We start from the raw sequence: 13,744 nt of genomic DNA on the forward strand, positions 1-13,744 counted from the left end.
TGGTTTCACAAGCTACCCCGATTCGTTAAGGGTTACAACAGTGGTGGTGGCCGCATGAACCACCCTAAACAAAGGGGCTCATCGTGCAAAGGAGGTGACTCCTTGGTCGCCTCTCGCCACAAGATCCGCCACTTTTCCTAATTTGTCTTCTTGTTTCTTTAATGAAGTAAAAAAAATATTTTTAACTGACGTGGAAAAACTATTGACATGGCATTAGCCCTGTTATAAATTTTAGATAACTTTTTTGCATTTGTCATTTCACTCATTCCTTTCGATTCCATTTAAAATGGCTAATTTTGGTCATATGAACCCTCCCATTTGCTATGGTGGTGGCCACGCGGCTTATCCCTCAACAGCGAGGGTAGCCACTACCCCAAATTTATCTTCTTTTTTCATAGAATTTTAATTTTTTTCAATGTAAAAAATAAAATAAAATAAAATAAAACTTTTTCAGAATGAGGTGTCAAAACTGCTGACGCAACATTGGCCTCGTTAATTCCATGTTAGCAACTTCATGTAGAATGAGTGAAATGAAAAATGCGAAAAGCCTAGGGAATTAAAACTCGGATTTAAAAACCCTAAAAAGCAAATGAAAATCACACGATTGCTTATGGTGTAAATTTATATTTGCCCTTCCAAAAATGTGGTGGATTCTAACAACCCTTTAGGTTATTAAAACCATAACTAAATAGTCTCACAGCAATTATTTGAGTACACTCTCCAATGAAGTCGAAATAAAACAAATGAATTCACTCAGTTAATGTATGCTTGGTTTAATTAATGATACAGAATAAGGTGGTGGATAATATTATTCTTTGAGACACATTTAATTACCACATTACGGCCAGACTTATTTTTCATTTAACTCCAACTACTTGTATAATGGCGATAGGCTCCATTGATACTTACCACATTACTTGTGGAACAAGTTCATTAAATACTGCCTGGTGGTCAATATGTTTTTTTCTTTTCAAGGGGGCTTGGAATTGCTCTGTTCAAACCCTCTGCTGCCTGCTTTAATCTCTTCTTCACAGGAGAGGTTGAGTTTATCTTCAATAAAACCTGCAAGTGGTAGGTGGCTTCTTTGAAGTTTCGAGGATATGTCTTAAAGAAGGCTGTCGATTTCAGTTTACCGCAGAGGGTATTTGACAGGTGGTCTCATTCATTTCATACCATTAAAAAGTGAACTACTACTGTTACTCTGTTTTCTATATTGGGGAATTGTATTACAGATTATTGCAGCCCAGCTGACAAGAATAAGATTAAATGGTTTCTCTGGTTTTGTCCTATACATATGCTGTAAGAAAATATAAATCAAAGTTTTGACCCTCTCTCTTATATTTACTGAATAGCATGTGTTATCTCACTCGGTCATTAATTTACACCCTTTGCTTTGCAATGTTTTAGAATCTGCAGACTCACCCAAAGAAAGAAGCAGGTTTCATTTTGCTGTTTTCTTTGCTTTTGTTTGTTTTTGTGTCCTCTTTGACGAATTGATTTTCAGAACAAAACATGAATGTGTTAATGTTTCTGTTGGCTAGTTGGCTTCCCCTGTTTTTTTGGCATGTTTCAACTTCATCCTTATAAAAGAACAAAAATTCCCATTTGTTTTTTGTTCTGCATTTCATGGAAGGAGCTTGCACGCGTCTGCTGCCTCAAATTTTTGTCCTCTCTTGCCTCTTCTCACGTCTGCTACTGGCTCTTTTTCTTTTGCATTTTAGTTGGTTTACAAAAGAGAGAGAGAGAGAGAGAGAGAGAGAGAGAGAGAGATCAACCACTTTTCCATGAGAGAATTTATCAGGTATTAACGCATTAAGTCACTAATTTATATTTGTATTTTGTGCAGAGAATTTTTGTCAGTTGCTTCTCTCTTTTACAGTTTCAATCAAAAAATTGTATCTTTGATTGTGTGCTTAATTCTTTTCATGTACTGATGCGGATCTTTGCCACTAGAAGAGATGGGTGATAGGAGTTTCAAAGCCTGGGTGAAATCCTTTGAAGCTTTTCTGGAAGGAGGTAATCTTGTTATTAGATTGTTTTGCTGATCATATAAAATCGTTTATGTTTCTTGGTTATTCAGATCTGCTATAATCAGCTGTTGTTTATGTTTGCTTTTAACATAAGAAATGTGGGAAACCGTTGTCAGGATGCTAACTAAGACAGGAAAAAGAGAATCGTTTAATCTACATTGTGTATGGCTCGGGAATTTGGAACACTAAAAGCTAATGTAGAATTCACGAAGCCTTTACTGTTAGTATATGTGCATTCCTTTTTCCCAATCCAAAATTATGCTGTCTTGCTTTTGAATCAAAATATTTTACCTAATTCATCCTCTATGCTTGATAATGCATAATATTTTGATATTTTTGTCTTGGACATCACATGTTCATGTCAAAACAGAGCAAGATAATGCAAATCCAATGCCCAATAACTTAAGAACTTGGAAGTCAAAATATTACAAGTTTTCCATCCCAAGTACCTTGCCAAACTGAAATCTTACATCCAGAAGACATCTTACCCTGATATACATTCAACAATTTAGGAACATCATCCCCAAATCTGATCACAAACTTCTCCAAAAAGATCCATACTCTTCTGTGGAACAACCAGTTAATGCCCATGTGATGTATGGTCGTGATATTATACATATGTTTGCTCAATTGGCAAAACCTGTTCAGAATCTCTCATTTCCTTTCTACTACCACATGACTACTTTTTCTCTAACCTTATTTCATTCTTTTCTCCTTTATTCCTTAATCTCCATCCTAAATTCTTCATTAAAGAAATGACATATAATATCATGGAATCCTTGTATGTTTCAACTACAAATTCTTCATATTTATGTTTTCGGCTGTATAAATTTCTTCATAATTGATGTCAGATTCAGTCTCATATTCCTCTGCATCAGAAATTGGGCTACCTTACATGAGGGTGCATATAGAAAAGGGTGATGAGATCATGAGAGCAGCTTATCCATGATGCCAACTTTTAGTTGACAAAAAGGTACGCCATATACTTCTATCTACTTCACTCGTTTGGTTCTCTACTTTTTCTGTTTAGCCTCTGTCACTCCTTTTGAATTGTGAATTAGGCTTGCTTTCTATTATACCGAACATATATGTAGATTATTTGTAAGAACGATGATCTAATTGCTTCTTCTTTTGAAGATGTCATTGCAATTATTTATGAATATTACTAACTAGTTGGGATTGGGTTTCAAAACAGATTAAATTTAATTGATTTCAAACAGAATATGGTGAGACTTGAAATTCCTATATTATAATAATGTACTAGCCTATAACCTTCCCTATACGTGGATCATGTTAACTGAAAAGAGAGAGAGAGAGAGAGAGAAGAAGAAGATGTTCAGCTGATTTTCTTATGGAAAATAGACAAGCTAATTGTCTATGCTTCTTAAACTAATATTCTTGACAAGCAAGAAAAGTTTCAGTTCTGTGTTGGGAGGATGATGGAGAGGACTTTTTAACAAAAAATTTCTCTCAACAACTGTTAAAAACAGTTGATGAAGAGACTATTGCTAGGGCATATGATTCCACACATTATTTGGTTGTATGAGAAATTGCAACTGAAGAAATAAATATTGAACATGTTATGAAACTGAGAACGTTACAAAAAAGCTGAAACTTTAGACTGGTGTTATTAAATTGACATCATTATGTAAAAGCTGAAAATTAAGACCATCACTAAATTATTCTTTGCAAGATTGATAACAATTAAAGGCCTTTTAATCAAATCAGGTTCATATGGAACTTCAGAAGATAGAATCCATGTATCTCTGCTTATAGATGTTCTTACTGTAAATTCAGCATCCTCCATAGAGCTAGAAATAATCCTATAGCCTTGCCAATTTACTCAGCCATATGTGTATGCACCGGGCCTTAGATTGTTATACTTAGCATAATACACGGTGTTTGATTGCGATGGATGGCCCTCCTATTCCGTCCAAACTTATGCATCAACAAGATTATCAAGGAAGCTCGAGCAAATCATGAAAGGACTACCCAAGAATTGAAATCATAGAGAGCTTCCTTGATGATCTTGTTGATGCATAAGGTTGAATGGAATGGGAGTGCCATCCATCACAATCAAACACCTTGTATTATGTTGAGTATAACAATTTAGGGCCTGGTACATATCTGGCTGAGTAAGTTGGCAAGGTTATTGGGTTATTTCTAGCCCTATAGAGGCTGTTCAATTTAGAGCTAGAACATTTATAAATTGAGATACATGGATTCTATCAACTGAAGTTTTCCTTGTGAACCCGATTTAATTAAAATGTCATAAGTTATTATTAGTCTTGCGAAGCGGGATCTTGCAAAGAGTAATATAGTGACGGTCTTAATTTTTAGCTTTTACATAATGATCTCAATTTAATAACACTAATCTAAACTCTCAGCTTTTTTGTAATATTCTCAGCTTCATTACATGTTAAATATTTATTTCTTCCGTTGCAATTTCTTATACAACCAAAGAATTTGTGCAATCATATGCAAGATATGATACAACATATAAAGCTAGTTATATATTTATGTATTGTAAGAAACCATGAGAAGTTAGATGCACAGATTTATCCCATTTAAACCTATGGTTTTTACTTGCATCCAGCCATCCAGATTAAAAATTAGTCCTCTCCATCATCCACCTAAAATAGAAATATAACTTTTCTTGCTTATTAAAAATACTAATTTAAGTAGCATACACAATTAGTTTGTTTATTTTCCATAAGAAACTCAGTTTAACATCTTTATTTTCCCTAAAAAAATCATTTTTAAACTAGTAAGTGGAGTAAAATTGCCACATAATCAACCACTCTTTTTAAGAGTTGCCGAGAGAAACAAATATAAACATCTATGTTGAGATTTATGTATAAATCTAAAATAGAATAAAAGCAGAAGTAAGAGAAAGAAAAGAAACATGGTTCGATCTATGGCCTACGTCCGCAAGGTAAACCCCAAAGGGTTACATTGTGCTTAATAACTTAATTATTTACAATACATAGGTCCCTATTTATAATTGAATAAGTCGACCTATACAATTAAACCTAAATCGACTTATACTAGGAATTACAAATCGACCTATACTAGAAAATATAAATTAATAATATTATATTGAGAGTATATTTAGAATATATTCTATCACTCCAAATTAAAACCTGACCAATAATTTTTAAACACTTCGAACTTCAGAATTGTCAGATTGAAAAGTACAGGATAGGATCGGATCTAGATTATCATCAGAATCCTTCTGTTTTGAAACCCAATCCCAGCTAGTAACTAGTAATTATTCATAAATAATTGCAATGGCAATATGGCATCTTCAAAAGAAGAAGCAAGTAGATCCTTGTTCTTACAAATCTTCTAATCTAAATACATGTTTAGTGTAACAGAAAGCAAGCCAAATTCACAATTTAAAAGGATTGACAGAGGCTGCTTTATAGAAAAAGCAGAGAACCAAACCAGTGAAGAAGATAAAAGTATATGACGTACTTTTTTGTCAACTAGGAGTTGGAATCATTGATAGGCTGTTCTCATCACCCCTTTCTATATTCACTCTCATGTAGATGAGATGGAAACGGCATCGTTTGGGAGGGAAGCAATGGAGGAGGAAGTCTAACAAGGTGATGATGTGGCTACTTTTTAAACTATGTGGCCTAAACATGATTACGTGTCAATAATCTGTCATTTTTTTAGAAATTTTTGAAGTGGTATTTTATCATGTGTCACCATCTGATTGGCTATAATATAATATGGAGTCATTTGTGTCCAACCCTTGGACAGCACGGACTAATTTGGACAATTTAAAAACTCCATGAAACGTTAGGGTACTTATGGAACCAAAGGAATTAGTATTGTATAAAGGCAAATCACAAAGGACCAAAAATGATATTTCCCCTTAATAATTGTAGGGGATATAAATTATTTTTTTAAAGGCCGACTTACTCAAACACCTCACTACTTAAAAAATAACTGTACAAGCTTACTACATAGAGAATAACTCTCATTACATGAAAAATAATAATAATTGAACGATAATCAAAAGAATCTAGGACTGCCATGTGACAAGTGTTATATTCAGGATCTTCTCACGTTAAAAGGGGCACTCTCTACAAAGAAAAGGGAGTACGCTCATATCAAGTCAAATAATGTACTGACTTAAGCATCCGAGTGTTTCCGGTCCTTCCCCAAATTTTTAATGACAATTTTTTCTATTTTTCAAGTGGTCCATTGCCTGTCTGATTGTCGGAAAAATTGTTTCAACAATAATAACCAAGTCTGATAATTGGAAGGGAAAAGAAAAACAATAATGAGGCTAGGCAAAATGGATGGTAGATATTAGGGTGATTTTTCTTTACCACCTAAATATACATGTAAGATATGGAGGGTTTGTCAATTTGGACACAACATAACTTGTGTTCTGTTAAAACAAGTGGTTCATATTCTCTTAGGCATAAAGAGTAATACGAGATGCTAATATAGATGTCAGTTGTCGAAGCAAAACGTGACTAGGTAAATGGAGCTAAGCGGAGCTCCAACAACTAGCTCATTAGGCAAAATTTTAGTTTATGTTGACTTGGAGACGAATAGGTTGTTACTGTGCCTCCTAAGTACGGCACATAATATTTTTAGATTTTTCATGTTTGTCCATACAGTGAGATTTTACTATAAATATGTTACGACATAACTCTAAATCATATATTGAAATATAGCTATACTCCCTAGACGTAGGCATATTACCGAACCACATAAATCTGTTTCTTGATTTTATTTTTTTTTTTTTTTTTTCTTACTCTTTCTGTTTTCAATTCCTTATTATTTATCATCATTGTATGCAACGACAACAAGTTCCCTTTCCCTTTCCTTCCTCATTATCCTTTTCCTCATTATTCTTTTGCATAGACGTAAGCATGTCTAATCCGCTTCAAAATCGACGACAACAGCATATGAAAATAATATATATTGACTATAAGTTAATTGAAGATTTTCAATTATTTTAACTTTGTACTGCTTATGGAGATAATGATTGGATTGTTGAGGGGACACTGAAATGATTTTTCAACCTAACTTGGGAAGAACCATGTGCTCTCATCAAATCAAAAGTCACGACCATGAGTGTAAAAGCACAATTTTGAGTGGTTGGCCGACATTATGACATGACTTTATAATACAATTTACAAAATTTGATTCATGTTACCTACACATGATGTCAACTGACACTTCTACCGTTAAAAACTTGACAAAAATATCTTTATTTTAAATGGTTAAAAGTTAAAACTAGAATTCTTAATGTATTTAATTTTCACAGGACCAAAACTCATGGGGATATGGGACTGGTCTGCTGGTCTTTAATTTTCAATTTTTTTTTTTTTTTGTGCTACTCAACAGTATTACAGAAAAGAGTAGTGCTATTCAGTAGATTCGTGTACAACTACTATACAAATAGCGTGGCAATAAAAATTTGGCTCGTAAAAAAAAGAAGAAATCAATTGTTGATCTAAAAAAATTAATTTTTACTGTCACGTCATCTAATTATATAACAGTTGTACAAGAGCATTACAACTGCCGCAGAGCATTACAGAAAGTGCAAGGGAGCAGATATATTTACGTATCAAGTTTCCTCTAACTCAGGTCAAAACAACAACAGCGTTGAGCCAGAAACTAGGCTCGATATAAAGGAAACCAAACTTCCAACAAGGAAGAAAATGAGCAACACAAACAAGTGCTCAACAAAGTCCACACCATATCCAACAATGGTTTTCATCAGCAGTCTCCCCCCTAATGAATTCAATTACCAGAAGAGACCAAAACATTATACTCATTCAGACGCCTCTGAAATTGGGCCAACTGGGTCTGCAGTTGAAGAATTCCAGCAGCCTTCTGTGAAAGAATGGCATTTAACTTGGAGATATAATCATCCAGCTGATTGCCTGGCAGATCAGCTTCAACCAGCAGATCCATCTCCTGTTTAAATGATTACAATCTGAAAAGGCCAAATAAGAATAATTGAGCCAAAAATAAATTGTTACTGACCTCCCTAACAATGTCTATTGTCTCTTCCACTAGTCTACGGTGAGCAGTTACAAGGTCTTCCTCTTCCTGATATCAAGCATGTCAGCATTTCAATTAGCAATTGAATGATTGAAAAAAAAAAAAAAAATCCAATACCTGATACCTAGAATGTGGTTACCTTTAGCAGGGCATTAAGATCATCAACAGAACCAGAATTGTTGGCTTCAAAGTTTGACATATCCCTCCATTTCATCGGAGTGTCAATCTTCCTCTTATCCTCTAAAATTGATTTATGGTAGGTCTCTATCTTCTTATTATTCACACGTGGCGGTTTCTCCTGTTCATAGGTCTGCTGAGAGTAATCAAAATCATCTTCAGCCATGTCATTTTGACCATCTCTCTGACCTTTGTAATAATCTGAATATACACCTGCAGGCAAAATTTCCTCTATCCTCCCACTAGGAACACGATCCATGTTAAATGGTGGTGAGGGTTCTCTTTCAATCTGTTTGGACCAGCCAAACCTGTTCTTGTCATGGGGAACACAAGTTGTGTTATCCTCAAAAATTGATTCAGCTGGTAAAGCTGAAGACAAGGGCAATGCAGTTGAGTCTCTAAGGTTTGAAGATGAAGACAACGGATCCCTCCTGGAGCTGTTCCCTTTCGATAAACTCTTCACTCTGGAATATAAATATATATCATCAGAAAATATAAGCAGTAATAGATTTACTTCCTCACTTTCATTTTTGTACAATAATATATATACCTGTCAGCATATCTTAGTGTGTTGAGGGTGTGTTCACATGATCCTGAGCTTGGTGAAATGCATGATATCATAACAGTGCGCGAGTCTCCAACAAATGAATCTCTAAGAACTTCAGTCAACTTACTCCCTCTGAAAGGAATGTGACCCTGGTCATTGTCAAGAGCTCTAATGCATTCTTTCAAAGCAAGTAAGCTTTTATTGATTTCAGCACCTTCCATTCTGCAGCCAAAATTTAAAATAAATACAATGATCACAAGTACGGGTAACTCGCCCCAATTCACAGACTGTCGAACAGTGGCAGTTACAGTCGCAAAATAAATAACAATCAAATCAAGTGTAGTTAAATTGATCCAGTTTCTGGCAGGGAATATCCCCTAGCGAATACTATCTGACACTGTTACTGCATTGAAGTATCAAATTATTATGATGCTCAGGTTTCCAGAAAGCATATCCCTACCTTGTTTGTTTATCATTATCAGTAGTATCTGCACCACGTTCACTTCCAGCAAGATCTATAAAAGATAGCTTGCCTACAAGTCGTGCAGGCTTTGATTCGGTCCCATCAGCTGATCTCTTGATACAAAGCTGAAGTATAGCATGCGATCGAGAAGATTCCTCATTTGCACCAGTTGTACCAGTACTTCTAGTAGTACTTCCTATTTCAATGAACTCCTTGATCGTCTCAACATTTGATACCCTGTATTCTTGCAAACCCACAATGCACACCTGCTGTTTCCCATCCTCCCTCATGCAAAGCTTTCTGCAAAAAGTACAATTCATTTAGGAAAATGAACCTGAAAACCTGAATGCATATATATCCTACAGGATAAAAAAACTTACTTCCGATCATTGAGGAGATCAAAAAGTTTCCCTCCATATATCTCAAAGAAACTGACATATAATTGAAAACCTTGGTTCCGGTATGTGTGGTGCATTAAGCTTAAAATATCTTGGGATGCTTTGAGGGGCAGTGGTTGCATCGTGTAAGTCTTGCCACTCCCTGAAGACGCAAATATGATAAACTTATGCTGATCCAAAATAATATATTAAAAAAATAAGAATAAGATATGGGAAAAAGAAAACAAGCAAGTGCACAACAATATAACAAAGAAATAAGTTCTCTTTGTTTGCTCATAACTTCTAGTATTTCCCATTCACACGGAAAGAACAAATAACAAGCAGATAATTTTCTCAAGCTGAAAAAGTTTTGCAAAGAGATCTTTAAAATGAATTTCTAAGTCTAAATGCGGAGAAAAGATTAATCCTGTTTGTAGTAAGTCGGTCATATGATCTACATTCACTTTTATCAATTCAGAAGACCTAAACCACTTGCCTGTTTGCCCATATGCAAAGCAAGTTGCTTTAGTTCGATGGAAAATCAGGGGAACTATTGGCTCCACGGTCTCAGAGTACACCTACAGTAACAAAACAAGAGATCCAGTAAAAACAGCTTACGGATATCGTAATGTAAACCAAGTCTTGTCATATACTCACTAAAGTATTTGAAACATCTTCATTCAGAACGGCATCAAAAACGAATTCATGTTTTTCAACATATTCTGTTAAGTCAACCTGCAGACATGGGTGAATTAGACTTTGGAATAAATCAGGCCCTACAGTCCACTTATCCTATATAGAATTTCAGATAAGCAATATAGTCATTGAGTTAAAATAGTTCAGAGTTTGAACACAAATCGAACTGGTATATACTGCCACTATTAACATAGAGTATAATAATCACATCTTTCTAATTAGGCATTCAAAGACTCCCAAGCTCATCAATTTCAATTTCACATATAGGCAGCGAATGATAAAAAACAAATTCAAGTTCTTGTACATACGAATATTAGAAATAATATCTTGCACCAGTTCAAGTAGAAAAAAAAAACTACAATCTTTTCTATCGAGTTAGGCATTCAAAACATGCCTCACTATTAGGTTCCAACTTCTAAACCCAAGTCCAGTTGTCTTAAAACTCTCATGATTTTAACTGAAACGAGTTCATTAGCCTCAGCCAAACATCAGCATATTCCCACACAGGAATACAAGAAAAGGTGAAGGTATATGTGCAGGTGAGTGGGATCTGGGGCTTTGACCTTTACATGACCAAAATAAAAATAGAAAAAGGGGAAATGCCACTAGATATTGACATCATGACAAATGCCAATGAAGAAAATGACCCAGTAAGTGCTCACCTTGAGTTTTGTTTCATGAACCGTAAGAAAATTGGAATTTGGTTCTATGGTAATAATGTCTTCCTCTTTCTTTGCCATTTCCTTTTTATTCAGCGGCCTCTTGCGCACCTGCAGTGACAAGTGACAATTACTAGTAGCAATTTCATCAGAAGATGCACTCCCGAGCATAGTCGTGATTATGCAGCTTCATTTTGAAGTTTCTTTACAACATACACATCTTACTACTAGCAGTGCTTGACTAATCTAGTCCGAGTGCTATTGTATCACCACTTGTCACTCTGTAAAGAGTAAGAAAAGCTTTCAAATTGTATCAAAAGAGACATACCACAACTTTGATCTTAGCAACATTGTTGGACCTCTCTTTATCCATTGAGAAACTTTTGAGAAGATTATTCTCAGGCAAACCTCGGGGCCTGTTTGTCAGCCTGTTGGTGGAAACAAATGGCTCAGAGTCTTCAAAACTCGTACCATGGAGAATTTGATGAAGTTGTGATCCATCATAAAGGCTTGGGACCGACATCTAGCAAAGGGGGCAACAGAAACATCAGTTGACATCTTATAAAAACTTAGTCCGACCAAGTTGTCGTTTTTCTTTTTCAGTAAGTAAGTTCTCATAAATTTACCCACAACAAAAAATAAGAGATAAAAAAATGTTCAATCAAGGCAGACAAATGTGAAGTACAAGTTAGATGTTAATAAGAGGAAAAATTAAAATAAATAAAAAGAAAATTAGTGTTTTGATCATCCGTGTGAGGATCATCTTTCCAATGTAAAACCATGAAATCCAACTGTCAATTGGAAAATAAAATCATGGAGAGAGTAGCGACCAGCCATCATAAGAGGCTCTATATCATTCCTATTGAACATTTGAAAGCTCTAAAATTGAATAGTTTGCATAAAGACAACACAAACAAGACGAGCAAGTCCAGCCTAATCCAGAAAGTGGTACTCGAAAACATGTAATCAAACTATCTATTGCTGTTTCTTGAAAAATTTGAATAGGAAAAAAAAAAATTTATATCTGTCACTGTTTCAATTAATTATAGAGTTTGTTGCAGCAGCACAACGCTAAGGGTGGGACTCTTGCTGGTTATTGAAGTCTTATCCTACGAGTTAGATCGGGCTTACCACCGCCTTCAATGCATATTGTTCGCAAAAAGATAGCAGAAACTATTTAAAGCTCAAAATTTGCTTTAAAAAGAGTAGTAGGTACAAAATCCAACTCGTGCAATTGCCAGAACGTTATCTAATTTTGATGGTGAAAATCTCATATTTGTGTTCATCTAAAGAAACCCCAAATTTAACCCACAACCTTATTTTTAACTACGGTTCTTGTTTCATTTCAACAGCCTTTCTAGCACACAATAAAACTATGAAACATCTGATACCGAAAAACGCCATAGGTAAACTACATTTTCGGTAAAAGAAATAAGAAGAAGAAAAAAAAGTATCGAAGACTTTTGATCAGAAAATGGAAGATAGATAGAGCTTGACCTCGGGTAACAGCTCAGTATCAAAGGAATGGAGATCGAGCAACCCTGGGCTGAACTCGCTCGGCGAGACTTGATCGTCGCCGTTCTTTCTCATGCTCGAGGACCGCGAACCCAGAGGCGTGGAAGGGTCCAGCGCCACGTTCCGGCTCATCCTCGAGCCCTGAAGTCCTCCACCAAAGAACCCAAAGTCCTGCGCATGAAACGACAACGTTTTAGAAGACATAAGCGTCACAATCACATTCACGTACTACCAGCCTGCAATCAAAAGCTTCAAGTTTTCAAGGAAATGGAGCACCTGAGAGAGACTCGCCGATTGGAGCCACTTATTAGAGGACGGAGCGTCGATCAAGTGGTCCGAGTACTGACGCTGGTGGTGCGACGACGAAGTAGATCGCGACATCTGTCTCCCCACCACATTCATCTTCCTCCGAAGATCTTCAGCGATCTAATTGTTACCTTTGCGCTTCCCCCAAGTCCCAGCTCCGCCGTCCGCACAGCCAGTCTACCAACTAAGCCTCCCAAATATTAAAAGCTTTTTCTTTTTCGAGTTTTAGGCTGAAGAATTTCAATTCTCGTGGAGAATATAAAGGAGGTGAAGGAGCTTTTGAGAGAAGCCGTGCGGAGACGGTGGTGGTTGGAGGATATTTTCTCTCTTTTCCCTGTTTAAACGAACCGTGGCAGAGGAAAAAGGAGAGAGAGAGAGAGAGAGAGAGAGAGGAAATATGATTTTGAATCTTTGAAAAGAAAGGCCGGGTTAAGGGGAGGAGGGCATATTTCGAGGTACGTAAAACTACTACGTATGTGTTGTTGTCCAGACGGGGGAGGAGGAAGAATACTGGCGCGTAGTTTGCACTCGCTATGGAGGCGGAGGAAGATGAGAGGAGTGTTGGTGGGGATTCACAGAACGACCTCTTTGACTTCCATACCCTTTCCCTCTCTTTTAATTTGTCTTATCATTTTAATGAGATGATGTGGCGTCTCTTTCGTTATAAAAGATGGAAAATGATAAATGTACATAACATGTATAACAAGTGTACAATACTCCTCTCACATGGGGTGAGCTGTACAGTGTACATGTGATGTACGAGAATCACCTCTCATAAAAGATTGATTAAAATTTAGATTAACTCCTACGCAATGCATCGATTTTGGCTTTTTCTTTTTTCTTTTTTCTTTTTTTAAGTGAAAAATTACTCAAGATACTTTTGTGCAAAAATAAATAATAGAGGTTGTAAAATTGTGGGAGGTAAATTATTTTTTGTG

The 13,744-nt window shown here is 35.9% G+C and overlaps 1 protein-coding gene and 1 long non-coding RNA gene across 4 annotated transcripts; one reads left to right on the plus strand and one right to left on the minus strand.

The window, feature by feature from the left end:
• The first annotated feature begins 1,411 nt into the window (after positions 1-1,411).
• On the plus strand, positions 1,412-5,909 carry LOC133856640 (uncharacterized). 3 transcript variants are annotated; one of them, XR_009898239.1, is made up of 4 exons: positions 1,412-1,438; positions 1,957-2,016; positions 2,882-3,003; positions 5,582-5,909. It is a non-coding gene; the product is annotated as an uncharacterized LOC133856640 (long non-coding RNA). The 3 variants fall into 3 exon arrangements; XR_009898238.1 differs by lacking the exon at positions 1,412-1,438 and adding an exon at positions 1,549-1,801 and having other exon boundaries at positions 1,954-2,016; XR_009898237.1 differs by lacking the exon at positions 1,412-1,438 and adding an exon at positions 1,549-1,801.
• Positions 5,910-7,590: 1,681 nt separating this feature from the next.
• Positions 7,591-13,343, minus strand: LOC133857761 (kinesin-like protein KIN-13B). The gene is made up of 12 exons (XM_062293097.1): positions 12,777-13,343; positions 12,483-12,671; positions 11,314-11,508; positions 10,989-11,096; positions 10,288-10,365; positions 10,127-10,208; positions 9,634-9,793; positions 9,251-9,553; positions 8,794-9,012; positions 8,206-8,707; positions 8,049-8,114; positions 7,591-7,979 (listed from the first exon to the last, which is right to left on the minus strand). Exons 1-12 carry the CDS (start codon positions 12,900-12,902, stop codon positions 7,803-7,805), a joined length of 2,205 nt encoding a protein of 734 aa, XP_062149081.1. The 5' UTR covers positions 12,903-13,343; the 3' UTR covers positions 7,591-7,802.
• Positions 13,344-13,744: the final 401 nt, after the last annotated feature.

This window comes from Alnus glutinosa, chromosome 14 (assembly GCF_958979055.1).
Source record: "Alnus glutinosa chromosome 14, dhAlnGlut1.1, whole genome shotgun sequence".
NCBI lineage: Eukaryota > Viridiplantae > Streptophyta > Magnoliopsida > Fagales > Betulaceae > Alnus > Alnus glutinosa.

What these genes read in the sequence shown, in the direction of transcription:
- LOC133857761 (XM_062293097.1), bottom strand. Translation starts at nt 12,902, where the DNA reads ATGAATGTGGTGGGGAGACAGATGTCGCGATCTACTTCGTCGTCGCAC. An exon ending in TTGCTAAGATCAAAGTTGTG is followed by an intron (nt 11,097 to 11,313) that starts GTATGTCTCTTT and finishes TTGTCACTGCAG; the next exon opens with GTGCGCAAGAGGCCGCTGAA. An exon ending in CTTTGCATATGGGCAAACAG is followed by an intron (nt 9,794 to 10,126) that starts GCAAGTGGTTTA and finishes TTGCGTCTTCAG; the next exon opens with GGAGTGGCAAGACTTACACG.